General features: G+C 36.1%; 1 protein-coding gene across 1 annotated transcript in view; it reads left to right on the top strand.

Moving 5' to 3' along the window:
* The window catches only part of LOC140167991 (dynein axonemal intermediate chain 7 homolog), a 64,060-nt gene that overhangs the window by 11,402 nt on the left and 30,840 nt on the right, over positions 1-21,818 (top strand). Inside the window, 5 exon segments of the mRNA XM_072191299.1 lie at positions 171-317; positions 6,190-6,293; positions 11,357-11,645; positions 14,794-14,890; positions 17,120-17,302. Coding sequence (XP_072047400.1) covers positions 171-317; positions 6,190-6,293; positions 11,357-11,645; positions 14,794-14,890; positions 17,120-17,302 — 820 coding nt within the window.

Below are 21,818 nucleotides of genomic sequence, written 5' to 3'. Positions count from 1 at the left end.
AAGCTAGGCACCACTTGATTTTAGTGCAGTTTTATCTGGGGTGTGTGGGCCCAGGGGATCATGGCATTACTCATATTCACCTGGTCCAAGCCTTTACAAGTTGGAAGTTATTAATTTAACTTTTAGTCATAACCCTGATTCCACCTGACATACAACTTTGTCATTGACAGTTGATTGCCGAGTTGGAGTTTCTCATCGAGGACATGCCAGAAGAAAAGTGTGACGAGTCTATGGTGGAACGTTACCGAGAAACTATCGTGGAACTCCAGAACTTGCTCACAATAAAACTGGACGAAGCCACATGCATCTTACTCAAGGTAGTGTATTAAAGTTCTGTGTGTATGCTGTATATATAATAGTGATGTTTGTGGTGGTGGGGTGGGGAGGGGGGAAATTTGCTACCTCACGGTAAGACAAATATAATACTTGGTGTAAGTTGAATTGTACGGTAGATTTTCAATTATATTTTTAACTGTATTTACATGGTGATTTCATTTTGTACATGTACACAACAAAAAATCTTTTGTATGTATCAAGAACTACTCATCAAAGATTATCGGCAAGACTTCGCACTGATGTCGACCATCAAATTTTTGTTCACCACTGGATAGGTACAACCATGCATACAGTGTTTCTCATAGTATGTATGTACTTCATGTTGTTCATGATACCTATACATTGAAATATTTCTTTTTAAATAATATGTGCATAATGAAGTTTCTTGCCAATCTTCTTTGCTGTTGCATTTTTTTCGTAAACATTAATAGAAAATTAAGTACAAGTTCTTATTGAGCAAGAGTTTTCCACTTAGTCATATTTAGGGCTGGGAGTACATTATTGGGAACTGACCAATTTCATGTTAAATATACTGTTTCCTGTCACTCAAAAGGGGTTCCCCTTCTTAAATTAGATTAGGAAATGGAAGAGGAAGGGTCCAGGGTTAACGATAGGTTATCACTGATAATATAATTTGCTGTATGTACAACAAGTAGGTAGTTAGTAAGAGATGAGAGGTACTAGAACAAATGGCTACTATTGTGAATCAATCATTTCAACTACTTGTCACTTGCTTTCTTTATAATGTTAAGGCTAGTTAGCTAATCAAAGTCAGGATTTTTAGTTTTACAAGCACGCTTTGGTATATCTTGAGCTAATTGTAAATTGATAAGAGTTCAAAATTAGTGTTGGTTTGTACTTCAAAATGTATTATAAGTTGAGTATATATTGTCTTCTGCAAAGGATCTATGCTTCGTGGAACCTGAGACAACTTCTACGAGGTATTCTGCCTTCACCATACTTCAAGCTTACGTGTTGCTTTCAGTGCTGACTGGCCTGGCTACCACTATGCTTTGTACCAGCTAGTACTGGCATATGGACATTGTTTGCAGTCAATAGCCAATGTTCATATGCTGGAACTGCCTGGTATACTGCAAATGCACCATTATCTCATCTTTCCTTCTGCCAATGAACATCGTACAGTCAATCAAAACCTTTTGATATACCTCCACCGCTACTACGTCTTTTTTCCCTTGCTCATGTTCACATCACGCTATTGCTGCTACCTTCTCCATGCTCGGTGTGAAATAGTTGATTTGCAGTGTTTGCGATTATAGAGATGGATTTAATAAAGGGACATAAGACAGTGCATCAGTCTCCACAGGGAGTGGCATCTCGTCAAATTGATTGCGGCATCATGCTACAGTTGTAGTACTTCTTGTTTACACTCATGACGTACCATCATATTGATGATCTCAAGACTTCATGTTGTGTGTAACAGGGGGTCACAAGTATGCAGCATTTTGTCAGATAATACATCCCATCTTTACCAACATCACTCACTACACAGGAGCATCATGTGGAGGAAACCGTCAGTTGAAAACATGCTTTACTACTACTACACAACTGGCAGCAAGTTAAAGTTTGTATGAAAGTTTACATACTGCACGATTATTTACATTTCTAAGTCAAAAGTTCTCCCTTTATTTGAATAGTAGATAGCCACATGTGTGTGTGGATCACTTTTAGATAGCTCTGCTGTTGATTTAGTTGAAGGATGATTACTCTAGGAAATTGGGAAAATTGTCAACATTTAAATACTGTATGTATAAGGTAATAACATAAAGTTCAGTTTAGTGTTGGCAAGCATAATATTGTATCAACTGAAGTTCAATAATTATCAGGGGTGAGAGAGTTCAGCTTTTAAGCTGATTTCTGCTTTTTTTTATTGCCAAAATTTATGCGTTTTCTTTTATTTTCAGCCCAGAATTGGCGTTTTTACCATGATTGTACAGCTTTTCTAGTCATTTTCCTCTCTTTTTTGTCCGAGGCCTCTCACACCCCTGAATTATGGTAACTAAATTGGAAATTATATTGCTGGTAAATGAGACTTGTAAGCAGACAGGCTTGCAAGTTATGATCAACTTTTTCCAATATCAGTGTTAAGACAGAGTATAGTGTGAGTCAAAAGCTGCAGACATGGTGTAGACAGTGTTCTGTGTAAGATATCCGTAAGATTTTCACCCACCCTATGGCTAAGCTACCGGCACCTTACCCTGAGTCAGCTGAATAATGTATTAACACAACAGGACATTGCTAACGATGTAATTATGTGTGCAGTTTGTCATTAATCCTTTTTCAGTTTAGTCATAATTAACTATGCTTGGTAGCTAAGGTTATCTATGAAGGTGAAAGGTTAGTCATTGTCTTAAGCACGGTCTGGCATGATTGTGATAATGCATGATTATTTGGACATAGGACATGGCCCATAATGCATGATTATTATATTAACACTAACTTAGAAAGTGTGATTGGTTAGAATGTACTGTGATATACAGTAAGCCAAATAATTAAGGTACCAGTTACGTTCACCCCCTGTATATCCTAAACAAAGGCAGATATGTCATAATCCTAACCAACAGCCAATAGCTGCATCTTTTAGCTCTAATTTAAGACCTTGTTCGTTGAAATTGTTCAAGAAATAAAGACACAACGATCCAAAAACCCAAGGAAGATGCAAATTTAGAAGTTGCAGTTTGCCACATTACAAGAGAACTAGTGTTGTGCTTTCATTGATTAGAGCACAAAAGTGCAACTTTTTATTTTGTATCTTCATTAGGTTTTGGAACACCGTTTCTTTAATTTTTAGCCAATTTCAACAAATATGGTCTTAAATCAGAGCTAAAGAGTACAGGCGTCGACTGCTTGTTTTAATTTTGACACATTCGTCTTTATTTAGGATTTACAGGGTGAACACAACTGGTACCTTAATTCTTTTGCTTACTGTATGTATTGTTTCATGATTTGTAAATGCATATTCAAAAGAATATAAAAAATAACAAAACATCAGGTTGGTTTGTGGTACTTAAGCTGGTGAAAGGGGTTTAAGCATTTTTGATTTGTAATTCTGTAATATTACCACAGAATTAGAGAAGGAGAACACGTCTCTCAAATGTGCCCATCATCCATGTCGAGCACAAGGGAATCTGAATACCCCACATTTTTGCTCCATGCCTATATCAAGATAGCAGTCAAGTCCTGGTTGTCCTTCTCTAATTCTGTGATAATTACAGATTGTGCATCATGGTTTTGTATGAATTGTGTGAACTTGTGAAGATCTCATATGGGCTGTCAATTGTGCTATTCCAGTTAAAATCTGTACACCGTCTATGCATGGAAGAAAGAGGACATGACCTTATATTAATCTTTCACACAGGGGTGTGGATTTGACTGGGATCACCCATTCAGGTAACCTCCATTTGAAATTTGCATGTCCTGTGTGGAAGATTAAGGTCATGTATTCCATAGTGGTGTATTTACTTCCACTGGATAGCCCATTGTCCACTTTTCAAGTGATATTTTTGATGCAATTTTGTTATAACCTTTGCTATGGTAGATTTCAAATTTTAAAATGCTTTGGACTGACCATTACCTGAAATATGGAACAAAATTAACAAGTTCATAATTTTAATCTCTTAAGCGTTCTGGTATGAATGTTTCGACAGTATTGTTTTGTGGGACATGAGAGCACATCAGGCATATCAAATTGAAATACAAATTTTATGACAAATTAGTAAAATTTCATAGTTTTTTAATTTGTGATATTTAACAAAGTAAACTTTCTAAATCTAATGATATGTACTTAAAGTGTATAAAGCTGGGATGAAAAGCCGATGATCAATTGAATATTTTGACCTTTCATATTGAAGATATCCATTTTTTCCCCCAAAAGACAGGTCTATTTTTTTGTGTTTTTGAGGAAAAATCCATATCTTCATACAAAAGGTCAACATTTTCAATTGATTGTCAGCGTTTCATCCCAGCTACATACACTTTAAGTACATAATTAGATTTATAAAGTTTACTTCGAGGACTGTTAAATATCAAAAATATCAATTTTTAATCATATCAAATTTTAATCATTTGCCATAAAATGTGTATTATATCACAAATTTAAAAAAATCAAAATTATTTGATATCAGAAGGACATTCTTCTTATTCAGAATTCAATTCGATATGTCTGATGTGCTCTCATGTCCCACAAAAAATACTGTCCAAACGTTCATACACCAACCCATAATGGCACAATTGAATGACTGCATACATTGTAGCTGAATTTGATGTGCTGCTTATTTGATATATAAATTATAATTTAACACTTGTACAAAATACAGGTACCTCCAAATCAATGTGAAGCAAATCATAGCAATGGACATAATTGTAGCATGTTGTACAATGGTTACACTTAAATTGTGTACGAGGTGAAAATAGTTCGCATAAAGAGGTTTTTTTTTTCATTGTTGTTTCTAACCTGAAAGCAAGTGTCATGTGAATGTTTGCAAGATTGGTTGCTTGTTTATTCATTGCTACATGTATACTGTAAATGTAACCTACGGACAGTTACATGTATCTGTGAAACTACACTTTTTATCCGGATTCCTTTGCACTTATGCCGATGCAGCATGCGTACTGCATAAATAAAGACACAGAGTCCCGATTGGCTGATTGAATCACTTAATGAATTATTGGCTCTTTGTTTGTTGAACGCAGTGCGTAGAATTGTGTGACTTGTATTCTTTTCATGCGATAAACGGGGCGCAGGTGTAGGCAAGTGTGAGGGATTTTGCTGAGAACTGTAAGGAATAATCCTCACAATGCGCTTTTGAATATCACACAATGTGAGCGTCCATGCTGGGTTGCACCAGTTGGAATCCATACACCCTAACGAAGGCATGACTTTAATCTTCCACACAGGGCTTGAAAAAATGTCAATTTCCCAGAAAGCAAGCTTAATTTGATTATTTTCCATAATTTATACAAAAAAGACAAAATACCAGAATTTCCCTCCAAACACCAACATTTCCTGGGAAGTAGTTTCCCGAAGTCCCCATTTTTCGAGCCATGCTTCAACGCAGGGTGTGTGAACTTCAAATGGAGTTACCTGAATGGATGATTTTGTGTGAAATCTACATCCCCAGTGTGGGAGATTAAGGTCATGTCTTCCTTAGGGGGTGTATGGATTTCAACTGGAATAGCATAGTGTAGACTTTAATGTGTGTGCAGACGAGTGTCAGAGTGTTTACAATCTTACTTGTAAGCAATGATCTGTACTGATATTTCAACAGCAAAAGGCATTTTATTTTTTATGTGAAATTTCTGAATGCAAATTTAAATTGATCAAGCATTTTGTTTGAATAATGCAATAAATCTAATTATGCTCTGATGATTTGTCATAAACCTTTGTACCAATGTGTTATGGAGATGGGGTTACTTTCCAAATTAATGAAATTGTCACTTCTTGAAAATTACATGAACAACTGGTTTCCAGGCTTTTGCAGAATTTCAGGCTATTTGCTGAAATCTAGTTCTTCCCTGGACTAAGTGTACTAGAATTTAAGTAAACATTTCACTTTCGGACACCCTATAGAAGACATGACCTTAATCTTCCACACTGAGAGTGTGAATTTCAAATGAGACTACCTGAATTGGTGACTTTAGTTGAAATCACCTGTGTGGGAGATTAAGGTCATGTCTCCCATAGGGTGTATGGATTTCAACTGGAACAGCCCATTTTGTATCAGCGTCTGCTTTCATAACTAAACAAGTTTGTCCATTATTGATTCCATTAACGAAGTAGATGAATTGACAACAATTTACCGTTTGGCTTGTATTTGTTGTGTTGATTCCCTGTAGGATTCATCGTCAATGGCCGACTCGGAGACGGGTAATCTTCAACTGGTTAAAAGCAATCCAGTCATTAATATGATGCTATGGGGAAATCTGACAAAGAACCCAAGGTAAGTCGTTAAAATGGGGGAAAAACACGGAAAATGGAATAGGAAGATATGAAAAATAACAAAATCTCTGCCATTATTGAGAGCCGAGATGCTAAAATTTAATCTTATTTTTTAATGAAAGACCTATAAGTTTTTATTATATATGGAAATTCCTAAGTGGTTTGAGCACTTCCTGTATATGTATCTGTATTTTTTTTATCTTCATATATTTTTATTATCAAAACAAAGAAATCACAGAAAAATCACATGAAAGAACAAAAAAGCAGCATACAAAATTAAGATTGTGTCAGACCACATAACTCCGAACTCATCAAACTTATTTATTATTACTTACAACTTGCAGTTTTCTTCATAGTGCAAACCAGGGTTCACAGTTTGCTCTCAAATAACTTGGTCTACTATTTTTTTTATGATGGACCCATTTAACTCAAAACATAAAAATCAATCGAAAGTATTGTACAACTTGATCGGATCATGTTGAATATTTTATGGTTAACTGGCTGCCATCTTGGATAGCCCATTTGGAAAAGGGGCATCCTAATTTTTTGATGTGTGTACCGTGTATGACCGTCTGGCAATATTTTTTTTCCGTAGTTAACATTTGAATAAGAGAAACTTATATCTCCCAAGTCATCAAACTTAAAAATTAGTATAGTACAAACCAGGGTTCACAGTTTGCTCTCAAATAACTGGGTCCACTATACCCATTCAGATCCCATTTAGTTGAAATTTGTGGGTCCCAAATTGCTTATTGTGAGTCCAAATTAACTCAAAACACAAAAATGGCTGCCATTTTGGATTTGACACCCATGATGGCCCATTTGGGAAAAGGCACCCAAATTGTTTGTTGTGTGTACTGTGTATGACCGTCCGGCAATGTTTGTTTCTGTAGTTAACATTTGAATAAGAGAAACTTATATATTTAAAGTTTACTAACCTTAACCCTAATAGGGTTTTGCAGGACACCACATATACAGTTGCTTTTAGGCTCCCTATTCAATTTGTGTCCCACACACCATATGTGACCTGCTACCACGAAATCAGCGAAAAGTCGACACGACTTTATACTCATTTTGTTGAGTTGATAGTTTCGAGATATTTGGTCTGACTAAGTTGATGTTCTTTGTTTGCCGCCACCTGTACAAGCCAGTATAATAATAATAATAAAGACATTTATAGAGCGCAAGTAACAAGGTCTCAGTGCGCTTTACAGAAAACTCTTACTCTACAACAGCAAAAAAAAAATATATATAAAATACACAGAGAGGATTTTACAAAATCTTAAATTACAGCTGAACTACAAAAATTTATCCTAGACAAAAGTGATAAAATACGCAATACCAATAGGAAGAACTTGAGTAAGAAACAAGCTAAAACAGATAATAAGTCAAGATGGCCAGCATCGACACAATTGCACTCAATAAACAAAATTCAGTTCCAAAGCCACCTTAACTAAAAAAGAACTATGATACTTGTTAATACTTTTTTAGTTAAGGTGGCTTTTTAAGTGTAAATTCATTACTTGTCTATTTTTAATCTGTGTCTGATAACCGGCATCAGTATTGTATTCTCAGTCTGATTACACCTTTTGGCAACTTTACCAAGTATCTTGGTAGATGTAAATATAAACTGGCCTCAAAAAGAAACTTTTAATTTTTCACAAGGTCATATCTTAAAATCCTTTCCATAAAAATGAACAAAAATTACACACAGGATTACTTTAATACTCCACTCTAAACACATGTCAGTAACCAAGCAGTTGTCCAACTGACATAACAGTAAAATGCACTGACACAGAACAGCTTGCGGGACCACATTCACAGGCGAATAATTGGAACCCAGCAAAAGAAATCTGTGAGAATGCGTTTAAGATCCTTACACAGGTGATTGTTTCCAAAGAGTAAGTGGAATAGTGTAGAACGGGTCTGCTTCTGCTTTCACACACTTTCTTCAAGAAACAGGTCTTGTTCCACACTTTTCCATTCACTCACAGATTTCTTGTGTTGGGTGCCAATTATTGGGCTGTGAATGTGATTCAGGATTAGCTCTTTCCATGTCAAGTGCATTTTGCTGTTGTATCAGTTGGACAACTGTTTAGTTACTGAGCAGTGTTTAGAGTAGAGTATTGAAGTAATCCTGTGTTCAATTTTTGTTCATTTTATGGACAGGAATTTAAGACCCTAATGAATGATATATTCAAATGTGCGGACAGTACTCACAGATAAAACCCAATGCCTGGTGTCAGGTTTCATTACTATACTTTCCTTTTAATCCTCCATTGTTATCGAGAAAAAATGAGTTGTTGAAAAACAACTGGTTGAAAGATTTGAAATAAATGCTTAATGTATGCTTAAAAGCCTTTTTTTTCAGTTTGTGTCTCATTGTGCATTAATTCTGTAAAAACAAAACATGTAACTATATATACATGGGGTTTGGACTGATTTAAAGAGAATTTTTTTACTTTATAAACCTAATAATAACAACTCAAAATTGGACATTTGCATATATCACATACATGTATTAGTTCTGGCAGGGGTTAGGGAGGATATTGTGCATATTTCAATGAGCTGAAATTGCAATATTTACTAAATTTCAAATGGATTTCTGCTTTAGTTTTTGTGGCCTGCTTTGTACTTTTATGATATAGGCCTATTTCTCTCATTGAGGATTTACTGCCCATCCAAAAAGAGGGGTTGAGGGTATTTTCACCAGTCCACTTTTGAAATTACCCATCCAAAATATGAGTGGAAGTGTCTCTGGTTAACCCCTTGCTTGGACGCACACCATGAAATTACAAAAGTGGCTGTACATGTAGTAAAAAATCTGCCCACCTGAATTAAGTTCATATTAGGTCGCATGTCTTAAGTTGGGTACAATTTCCATTACATGGTCAAAAATGACAAAAAAATTATTGTTTGATATGTTGTATATATTGACAACCTCTAATAATTAACACCATTTTTAACCTTAACACATGCTTAATTTTTGAGATAATGCTTAATTATTCATTAATTAATACACAGGTGTCTATGTAAATCTCAATTTTCAAATGCATTTTTCTCAAATCGGACCTCAATTACAAAAATGAGTCTAAAAGTTTTATTTTATGCAAGAACGTCATCAGATTTGGAGGATATGTTCTCAATACATCAATGCTTCAAATGAACTATTTGAAATAATTGTACGTATGTTAATTACATTGTGAAGGTCAATGACCTTTTTACGAGTAATTAGTGAGACGGTTATTCTATTATTGAGGAAATGAATATCAAGAAGAGAAATGTACATTAGCATGTTGCTAAAAATACTGAAATTCAACTAGGATTTCATTAAAAATAAAAATTAAAAAAAAAAAAAAATGGAACATAATACCCTTTAAGGTGGTACTACACCCTTGATAAATTTGTGACTATTTTTGCATTTTTCTCAAAAAATAATAACACACTGGTAACAAAGTTATGTATATTATAGTGGCAAGGAATCCAGTTACTACACTGGAATTTCAGTGACTCAAGACAAGCGGTACGTTATTTATGATAAGAAAAGAGGTACCGTACCGCTAGAATGTACCTCATTTCTTAAAACATATATATGAACCACTTGTCTTGAATCACTGAAATTTCAGTGAGGGAATTGGATTCCTTGACCCTATAATATACATTAACTTTTTTTACCAGTGTGTAGTTATATTTTGACAAAAATGCAAAATTAGTCACAAAATTTATCATGGGGTGTAGTGCCACCTTAAGGTTATTAATTATTTTAAACTGTTGTGATTTGGTAGTTCACAGCATCTTACAAATGGTAGTGCGCTTTGGCAAAAACTGCATTGCTCAATTCATAGCGAGCGTGCAGAAGAATTAAAATATCACAGATATACTTTTATAGGTGCTGCGGGTCTTGAGTTACGTTGTAAAGAGGGCTGAAACAACAACACTTTTGTAAAACATACATAACTCATTAACAACAATAAATTAAGCAAGTTTTCAAAATATACGATTTGTAGAATGAACTTTTGCAAAACATCAAGGTGTTAATTTTCAATAAAATATTGATCTAGATAATGAAAATCGATTTTTTTGGTTGCTTCGACCAACAATGCCTCGTCTACCCTTAAGTAGTCAGTAATTGTTTTAGTTCGTCGGTCGCAACACATAGTGGCTTAAGTGAATGACAAAATACGTCTCGGAGCAAACCGTTTTTGAAGGATATGCTACTAGTAACTGAGTCGATACTCGTCCATTGTTATCTCTCAGTGGCCCGATTCCATTTGAAATTGAAGTTTAAGGTACAAACTATTACAATGTGTCTTTAATAGTAAATAAAAAATAACTATTATAGGATAATAGCTAGCTCTAAAGCTGTACGCCACTATGTGAAACGGAAAGTTTGAAAAATCACTCTACGCCACTATGTGTTTGCGACCGACGAGTTGTACAAATTCAACATTCAAAGCTGTCAATACATCATACCCTCACTAGATTTCAAAAAGTAAGCAGTAGTTTTGACATGCTGACATGTGAATTTTCACATAGGCCCTATTGCACACTCCCGCATCCGCCTGCTCCACATCCGCCTGCTCCTCCACCCCTGGCATTTTCATTTCAACTGATGTGATTTTTTACTGAATAATGTATAATTATATGCTTCAGTAGACTGAAAGAGTATAAAATTAGGCTTAAAATGAGGTATCAACCACTGCTGTAGGATATGGGGTTACGGAAAGCCAATCAAATTTGAATCACAATTTTCAGAAAAGTGTAATCCCTCCACCCTTTTTGCATACCCAACTTATGACATGCGACCATTAGTGTCTAACCAAAAAGCACTAAGTCAACCTTCCAGTATTTGAGTAAAGGTAACTCAAAAACCAACTGGCCATGGTTCTTTAGAGCCTTGCTCTGTTGGCACAGTTCCAATTGATTGATCTCTTTAATATTGTATTTTGATTTTGTAATCAAGAATCTGGGTCGAAATTACTTTTCAACTTGAACATGTACTACCTAGTTAAAAGGAGGTTGAAGTGTCTACTCCATAGTTTATGCCTCCCTACCTTTTCACAGGTTTAAGTCGTTTGAATTTGAGGAACAACACTTCATATTTGAGCTTCCAAAGCAGCTTGCCCTAACAGACATTGCAATCAGAATCATCCACACAAAATACGACCACTTCTCACACTTATGTCGGACTTTCTGGCCCAAGAAGAAAAAGAAGCCGCAGACACCACCCGAAGAGGACGTTCACGGGATGGAAGAGAAGATGGATGAAGGGCAAGGGGCTGCTGGAGAAAGTGAGGAAAAAGAGGGTGGGGAGAAGGAAGGTGGAGAGGAAGAAGTGGAAGAAAAGGCAGAGGTATGGATTGCTGACGGCTCAAACATACTTCACTGTATCTGCAGTAAAGTGCTGCAATGCAAATCACTGCACTTTCTTGTGACACGTTAAATTTGCCTCAGATCCACTGCAGTAGTATGTCATACGCAACAATGTACTGTAGTGCAGTGTTTGGTGCAGGTAGTAACAGAATGGCGAGCAGTAACCAGTGTTGTTAAAAGTAATTATCTATCAGCACATGAGTTTGCATTCAGACATATTGCTGAGATATGACAGATTTTACTACAAATAATGTACAATATTGCAATATGGTTTAATTAATCTTAAACATAATTGCATGAGAAAATGGGAAATTTTGTTCATTACTGCAATAACTCTTGTTGCAGCAAGGTACAGTGCATTGATATCAAAAGATTTTTACTGCAACGTCGTTGGTATAATCTGAGACTGAATTTAAAAAATAGTTTTCATCGGACATCAAAAAGCACGGTGTGATTGGTTGCTGACCTGCGCAGTATGACATTTCCGGTCTAGTTGACAGGATGTCAGATGCAAGCTATAGCCTTCTTAATTTGGTCTCAAATTATAGTTACTGCATGTGAGGACTTCTTTTTCGACCTAAATGTTTGGAATTGCAGAGGAAGTAGCATGATTTGCAGCGGAAGTGATGTCACTTTTATCGAAAAGCACCGCAAATGCAGTGAAGTTTGAATGAGCTGTAGCTAAATAGTATCATATAATATTCTGAGTAATTGTGTTAATTTTTGTACCATTTAGAGTATGAACCCTTGGCATAGTACCATATTCTCTGTAATTAACGCCTCTGAACGTTGCATTTTCCAAAAAGGGGCGTTACTTACATTGATAATTCCCACCGTCTGGCAGTGCTTTATAGCCCAACTTCTTGATTTTTTTTTGCATTTTCCTGTAAAGTCACTTCAGACCAATTACATCTCTGTCTGTTGCATGAACATTACTGTAAGAATGATTTAAAATGTTAATATGCTGTTTTTGGAAAAATGTTAATAAATAAATCTGATCTTTTAATTTTGCTGTCAAGTGTAGAATTGGAGTGTTTTCTTTATGAAGCCTTTTTAGGGAGGTCACACTTTAGCCTAATTTGTGTCGTCACAGCACAGAAATTTGACTTGGAGCCCAAAAGTGCTGATTTTGAATTGATCAGAATTACTGATTTTATTCATTCTAAATGACTCTTCTTTCCTATTTTAACTCACCAATGTACAAACATGTTAAATCTTGTTTTTTACAGTCATGGAAAGTTTTGAAATGTATTTTTTCTGCAATGGCTTTTGACACATTTTTGCTTCTGTTGTGTTTTGTTTGGTGAAATGTCATATCCGCAGAAAAAATTCTAGTTTAGTTGTTGGGAAATCAAGTTACCCTACAGTGAGGAACATATGCAATGAATTTCTTGCATTATTGAATACAATTGCTTTCCTGGGATATAACTTTCTTATTTCTACAATAAATGGCTCAAAAGTTATAACAAAATGAAAATGGTACCTTTTTTGGTCGATTTCCGATAAAAGCGTGTGTGTTTTCTATGGGAAAATCCTACCAAAATTGAAATTTTCATTTTGGTCATTTGGAAAATCAAGTTACCCTACAATGAGGAAAGTATGCAATCAATTTCTTAGGTGGTATTTCTAGATATTGAATAAAAATGCTTTCTTTGGATATAACTTTCTTTTTTCTATGATAAACCGTTCCAAAGTTATAACGAATTGAATATTGTGGTTTTTTATCAATTTGCCTGTAAAAACGTGTGTGTTTTCTATGGGGAATATCTCTATGGCATGCTACTTTTCGACGGTCCTCGATTTTTGCCATTTTGCCCATTTTACAGGTCTTTTATTTCAGAAACTGCATAATATATCATGTCTGTTATTATTTTAATTCTTTAATATTAATGGATACAGTATAATTATACTGAATTTGGATCTTTGAAACTCATATTTAAGTTTTTATTCTATATCAAAGTTGCCACTTCGTTAAATTTGGGTGTTTTTCACCGATTTGGGCTGAAAATCGGCATTTTTGGGAACCTTAAAACTGCAATAACTTAAAAATGCTTTGACCGATTTTCACCATTTAAATTGCTATAAGTTTAGTTTTGTAAGCACTTTCATAAAAGCTTTAAACCAAGGAGATAAAGCATTGATTACAAAATAGTGTGACCCCCTATAAAAGAGTTACAATGAAATAAGATTAATTTATAAAAAGCAACAGAACAGAAAATGGGTCCTGGGATCTCTATTGCAGAGTAAGAGAGTACCAGCAATGGATGTGTTGAGATAGTCTCAATTTCATTCATAAATATAAGCTTGAACAGAATAAAGCAATTTTATGATGTACAACAATGACAACAAAGTGACTTATGTATTTCCCTTTTATGATATCATAAATATACAGTAAGCCAAAGAATTAAGGTACCAGTTGTGTATATCCTAAATATAGACCATGTGTCAAAATTAAAACAAGCAGCCAATACTTGTACTCTTTAGCTCTGATTTAAGACCTTATTTGTTGAAATTGGTTGAGAACTAAAGAAACAGTGATCTAAAACCTAATGAAGAAACAAAATCAAAAGTTGCACTTTTGTGTTCTAACCAATGACAGCATGACGCTAGGTATAATGTGCTAATCAATGGAAGCACAGCGCTAGTTCCCTTGTTCACGAACGCTTTGTGTACAAATCAATAGCGCATTCAATGGAGCAAAGTGCAACTTTTAAATAATGGAATCTTCCTTGGGTTTTTGGATCGCAGTGTCTTTATTTCTTGAACAATTTCAACGGATGAGGTCTTAAATTGGAGCCAGAGGATGCAGCTATTGGCTGCTGGTTCTAATTATGACATATGTCTTTGTTTAGGATATACAGTGGGTGAACACAACTGGTACCTGAATTTTTTGGCTTACTGTAGTCCAAGTCCTAACATATCAATAATAAATACCTTCAGTTCTGGTCAGTTTGGTGTTTGTGCCCTTTACTAGAGATTCAAGGTCCCTTGTTCAAGTCCTGTTCATCAGTTCATGGAAAGATTTTCTAATTTCCTGGCTGTCTCATGGTTAATTTATGCTCACATATACATGTAGCAGTCTTTGGGTACTTCTGCACTATGCAATGCATTTGATCTTGACTTTTCAGGAGCCTACTGAAGAGAAAGAGAATGCAGAAGATAAAGGTGATGAGAATGGTGAAGGGGCAGAGACATCAGCAACTCAAAAGGAAGGAGAACCTGGTGGTAAGATAAGATATTATGGTGTAGTAGATTATTAGGGAAGTGAGAAATTGGACCAATTTTGCAGTGAGCATCTTCTTTTTTGCCTCTTTAAACCAAAATTCAACTTGATTGTGGGAAGTTGCAATTTTTCAAAGACTTTGCTTGCAATTCTCTGGGGAAAGTAATTTCTAAAGCTGGTCAGCATCACAGCATTAACAGTTCTTCCAAAAACATTCAATGATTCCCCCAGGAATATTTTCGTTCATTTTGTTCCTTGACAACTGACCCCATATTTTGCATTTACACCTGGTCTCTTTCGAAAAAGCTGATTGTTCAGGATCAAATCACAACCAGTTGAACTCACAGCATTTTGCTATCAATGACTGAATCGCCTACAGGTGCCATTTGTACAATCGCTATCAGTGTTTGATCACCAGCGATTTGTCCCTCGGTCAATGTGACTGCTAGTATGATACAGACATTAGGCGATGGAAAAAGGGCCCGTTTCACAGACAGACCCAGATTAAGTATTTTGGGATTTTTTAGATTTTGCTAAAATCATATAAAATCAGCTATTTTTGGCCAACATTTATTTGATTTTGACTGAAATTTTTTGGAAAAAATTCAGAGCATTTTCAAAATATGTTTTTTCAAGCTTTTGTTGATATTTAAGGTCATTTTAGCCTCCAGAAAAAATCCTGACGGCCCGATCGACTCTACTTTAAAAGTCTGTCCACCGTAAAACAGGTTTTTTTTTCCTTGCCTTACATTCGAAAATTTATCAAAATCATTGAATTTTGATTTTGGTCATGAACATTTATTAAAAAAAGTGTCAAAAGTCATGGAAAAGACACATAATTTTAATAATAGTTAAGGAAATTCCAAAAGTAAAAAAAGAAATGCCAGAAATCACGGAAAAGTCATTGAATGCAAACTTGCAAAACTGGGTGTCAAAATGAGGGGGTGGGGGGGGGGGTGGGACTGTACATACATTGCAAAGAAAGACCGTAAATATATGCGGTATGTGCGTGTGATGAGAAGTGATAAATCGAAAAAGTGATTTTACAATTTTCATCCAAATTTTGTATTTTTATATCATACTAGCGGGATACCCGCGCTTCGCGCGGGTCCCGCTAGATGGGAGCGTTCACCATAACAGGAATAATTACTGAACAGGTAGAATCATTGAAAAGGTACCTTTTATGTTTCTAAACCTGTCTCTTCTTACACTTTCTTTTTTAAACAACAAACATCTTTTTCCCGTATTTATTACGTCCTCTCATAGCGTGTCTGCGGACGTGTTCACCCGTTATCATAATCCCGTGACCCGTCCATGTACCTTTTTGTCCTTTATTTTTCCTACTTTCCGTATTATCATGTCCACTGGTCTCTGGCTCGCAGTCGCGTGGTCTGCGCCGTTCTGGCGCCCATTGGCGTAGTGCGCATTACGACGAGGCGCCGACGCAGCGCTGCCGCCAGCTGCAGTGACGCTGTAGTCTGGCAAAGGATTTTTATAACAAAAAACCCCGTTTTGACCTAAATTTTCACTGTTTTTGCAGCCAATTCTTGACCGTTTTCAACCAAATAAAGTTTAAACACGTTCCGTATATTCATCGATCTCCCGTATGAATTTGGCGACATGTGGATCGCAACTGACGGAGCCTTTATAGGCATACATAGATACATAGATAGATAGATAGATACAACATTTCCCTATTTATAGTAAGATCAGTTAGTGGAGAGCGCCCTTAAGTAAGTTTCAAAACAAAGCGGCGCGATCGCTTTGAAGTTTTGCGCACACACGCAGAAGCGCTATCGGTGGAATTGAGTTTCTAAAAACAATATTATTTCAGTTGAACTTGGGACTCGCCAGGAAGCGGGTGGAGTTAAGTTTCGCTCCGGTCTTTTGACCGGAGGTGATTCTTCATATGATTTTATTATAAGATCAACAACATCATTACTGAATAAATATAAAAGAACAAACTTGAGGTGATTTGTGTGATTGTTTGACGTGTTTGCTGAGAAACTTTTTCTAATACCGCTCGTAGAAAAGGGAAATTCCCTCGGCCAGGTTACCGCATCTTCACAGTGCGCAGCAGTTTCGTCTGTCGCACTTCATTGGAGCGATGGGCCTCATTATTGTGTGATGCTGAGACTTTTGACTGTTTGTGGATAGTCTGTAGCAAACATTTATAACAACTTCATAACAACCTAGTCAAGAGTTTTCACAGCTAAGTAATTCATTTGCAGAAGGTGATGGGGATGCTGTAGTGGAGGAGGAAGATGAAGAAGACGAAGATGAACTTGATGACCTGGACGATGAAGACACCGTAGACATGAGAGCATACCAGGTCCTTGGCGGAGTTGTTCACTTTGATTTGCTCTGCTTACCACCGCAGCCTAAACAAGTCAAAAGTTGGCTGATGACTCAAGGTTTGTATTTCATCTGGATAAGTTACACACAGAATAGCCTAGTGGGTACCGCTCTAGGTAATCCACCATTTTGGATTGTTATGAATGGGGCCCGAAATTAGTGTAATTCTGGGAGTTGTCAGCAAAAGCCTGAAATGCATTTGCAGCATGATAACACAGAGAACACAAGTAAGCACACAATCAAAGTTTACCAGGTGCATGTTGAAAGAGTACCGAGGTAAACATTTGCCTTCCACAAGTAACACACAAATATGGTGGATTCTGGAGCATTTTAAGTCTTAATCTGTTTGATATCATCACTTTCCGGTCTTAGCATCATGCAGGCCCTGTTGCGATCCTTTAGCATTAGCTGTAGACCTTTTTAAATCGATATCAAAAATGTTAGGGAAACCAGTCCACGGGCACTAGGTGCATACATGTCATAGTAAGTTCGTGTAAATTCACGTAAGTGCTCACCAGTGGCACACATTATGCAAACGGCAAACATAGCAACTAGTGTAAGTGCTACACCCAACAGCTGCGTGATGACCCAGAATTATAAACCGGGTCATCATAGGCAAACGGCTGTTTTCAGAAAACTTTGATTTGAAAAGGTCTATTGAGATATGAGTAGTTTTACAAGCATTGACTCAAGGTCAAAATTTTGCAGCTGTAAAAACTTACCGAGATGGTTCCATAAGTTGCACCCAAAGTTAATTCCCTCAGGTGACAGAAAACATAACAATGTGTCTATGAAAATGTGGTCATGTTTTATTAATTTTCCTGATTTTTTTGAAAATTAAAAAAATTATGTGGGATGTCCCTGGCTTTATCTGTCTTTGCTCAAGTCAACTTTGATAAACTTTTTTCAAACTCTGTGATCGGTTAGCACTATGGATTTCCCAGCTTGTTGCTATCGCAGAACATGTTGAACTTTAAATATAGTGCTGCTGACTGGAGCTAGTGAAGTAGCATAAGCAGCACCAAGGCAAAGGTTTCACAACATCTGGATCTGGATTGGTTACTCGGTATAAGCAGGTACCTGCATCTCAACAGAGGTTTAAACAACTAAATCCCGCTTGAAGGTTTAAATCTCAACATCCCAAACCTTGCTATGATAATTTCCCTCACTCTGTGAATTCATCTTTGCCCTTGCACTTGTCTAATTTGAGTGGGTATGAAATATTGTTATCCTTGAAGAACTTGCTTCCTATTATTATACCTCATTCCCAGTGCTTTCCCCCTCCCCTTTGAATAGAAGATTACTGTCAAAAGTTTTAAGTTGTTTGGTTTTGCACGCATGTCCTTGAACTGTTGCACTTTTGGAATGATATCAAACATGTTTCAAGCGGGGATTTAGTTGTTAATTAGTCATTTTAATTTGAAGGCTTTGTTCAGGCAGTGATGCCACACAGTGCCTTAACCTTCACAATTGGGCTACCTTCAAAAGGAGCATCACATCTCGGAACACTATACAGCGTATTGCCAACATTTGACATCTTTTACAAGTTTCAAGGTGTGGTGGTTTTTGGTGGTAAGACTAGTCAATTATGCCTTTTGAATCCCCAAAGTGCAAATTTGTCTGTTTCAAAAGATAGTTTTATAGCTTCTTTATTGATTGTTCTTGAAGATGTCTTAAAATTCTTCTGTCATACTAAAAACTAAATGACATTCAATCACTTATCCACACATTTTTGCTCCACGGTGGTGTTCTGCACTATGTCCTTGGTGAACAAACGTATCTAGTTTGGGGCATTCCAGCATGTGTTTCATTGTTTCGAGCCAAGTGTCACACTCACAGGTGGTAGAACCAGTGTAGAAGCCCCATTTGTTCATTGCTACCAGTGCGGAGGAGGTTAAGACATTGCCATCTCTGCCATGGTTGCTCAGCTCCTGGTGGTAGGGCTTCAGCTGGTAGGATTTACATTTGTAGGGTGGTGACTTGCCTCTCCTTCCAAATAGAAGTTGCAATCAAGAGATTATGCACCCAATACATATCTTTCGGGTTTCTCTACCAGATGTCGAATTTTACCGAAATTCCTTTCCACAATACCATTATACAATAATATAGAAAAAGGTATGTAAATGCCAAGAAGTTCCTTCATAATTTGAACAGGTCTCAAGTTAGACCCGGTTTAACTTTTTTGTGCATACAGACCCTAAGGTACATTTTGAGTGATTTCTTAGCTAATTTAGTGAAGCACCCCAAAATTATTATTTTGGTGGCCTTTTCCTTTAACTGGAATGGGCTACTTGAAGACCATCGCCATAGCGTTGTGTTCACCATGCCTGTAGTGTGAACATTTATGGCAACCCTGTGTTCAGTAAGGATTACAATGTCCTATATGGTGCCATACATGGATTGATACCATGTATGACAGTGGATTGTGTAATCGATGAGTTGTTAGGTGAGCAGCTTTTAGCAAATGATCTAAGAATTGCACTCTCAAAGTGGTTGGTTTAGAAATTGATATGATTTAATGAAAGAGATATTGGCAGCTTGATAAGTTGCCTATTTCTCTGATTATGTGAAGTTTTTGATGTCCATTTCCATTTATTAATATACTGTATGGGTAATAAATAGCAAGTTTTAGGGCTGCGAATATCAGTTCTAGGGAGACATCAAAGATTGGTTATTATCTTTGTGGGACTTACTGTATTGAGCCTAATTGATTAGTGCACAGGCCTCAAAATACTTTTATTACAAATTTGGGGGCTACTTTTGGGGAAAAATTGCCGTCGTAATTTAACTTTTGGGAGCTGTTTTCAGGATTTCTGGGGCCAAAATAGTAAAAACCAATATTAACCCATTTATTTTGAGCCACAAGCCTCAAAATAGTTTCCTTTCAGTGGCTACTTTCCATTAAAAATCGCCCTCATAATTTAATTTATGAAGGCCAATTTGGGATTCAAGGGAAAAAAATCTAAGCAAATTTTATAGTTAGGATATTGGGGCGGGGGGAGACTTAATTTGATGAAACGTTTTTTGCATGCAATACATTGCTTTTGTCAAATTCATTTCATTGCAGATTACTTAATCATATAGGCCTACATGTAATCTACAGCAAATGATTGTATTTAGCCTACTGGGAATGCTGTCAGGAAACCGTTTGGCCAGATAATGGTGGCTCATATATTTTAAATATTGAATATAATCCATAGTTTTCATCCTGGGTTTTCATCACTATGTATAAATTGACAACACTGTACTTATAATCATAAGTTTTGTGGTGATCCTATCTGATGATATAATGAGTACACCTCGGAGGTGTAGATTATTTGCATGGATTTAAGTGAAATGTTATGCAACTTATAAACTGAAAATTGACATACATTACAAATGTTATATGACTTGTCAAATTTGAGCAGGGAGTGATTAGTAAGCTGGAATGGACATTGAAATGTTGATGATGTAATAGGAAGCTTTGAGGCAGCAATGTGCAGAATTATTATGGCTTAAATGTGATGAGGAATGTAGTGTAGGAATGACAGCTTGCAGTGGTTGACTCATGAAATGGAACATAGTTTCACTATCAATTATGAAATCCATTGGTTGAATTTCATAATGTTCCCTTTGTCAATGGCAATAAACTATCTGATGAAATTTATTTAAAAAATAAATTTTATGTGGCATTTCAATCTGTGTTGATAGGAAAAATTGCTGTCGTAGTGAATATGTTATACCTTAGTTACTGGTTCACACTTGGTTTGCACACCTGTTTGCAACCCATTACCTTTGTGTTGTAATCATTTTGATTATGGTTCCGAACACAGAGAGCATGAACTAGTTGACCTGGCAGCGATCAATTTTAACGTCACACTAGGACAGCAAATAAGAGATATGATACTCTGTTGCAAGCTATATGCAGCTTCTTTCTCCCCATATTGTTGCAGTTATACACAATATGGTTAAGCATGATGTATCTGATGTAATGTTGACACAAATCAAATTTGATATTTTTATGCCTCCACCATGATTTTCTCCATCTGGCATGTTTTGCGGTTAGCGGGGTAGGTTACTGACATCTAGCGCCACTTGAAAAGAAAGTAAACATACTTGTGATACTATTTTTGCACCAAAATGTACATCTAAGGACCGGTAATTACACTGACAAAATTTCACCGATATAGCTCCTTCCATTCTGGGTGATCTCAAAAACTTTTTGATACTCCCTCGTATGTGTGTATACATGTGTTTTTTTTTTTTGTTTATTATCAAACTTGATTCGGCAAAATGCAATTTTTTTGAGTATTTCCGAAGCTACAACTTTTGTAAATAAAAATGATTTTTTCAAACATAGTGACCCAAAAACAGTTCCTTTTGGTTTTAATAGTTTTAAAAGAACATTCAAGGCCACTATTATACATCAGAAAATTAAAACTATTTTATTCATTCTAAGTTCAGATTTCCGGAAATTCCCCAAGATTTCTCAAACGGGAAATATACGATATAAATAACTCAATTGCAGCCAGAGGTGGATGTAAAGGCTTTTGCAACTAAGCTCTTCATAACTACCTTGATGTCTTCATATATCTG

Source organism: Amphiura filiformis, chromosome 13 (genome assembly GCF_039555335.1).
Source record: "Amphiura filiformis chromosome 13, Afil_fr2py, whole genome shotgun sequence".
Lineage (NCBI taxonomy): Eukaryota > Metazoa > Echinodermata > Ophiuroidea > Amphilepidida > Amphiuridae > Amphiura > Amphiura filiformis.
Note: the sequence above shows the minus strand (reverse complement) of the source record. Positions and strands in the feature narration are given on the sequence as shown.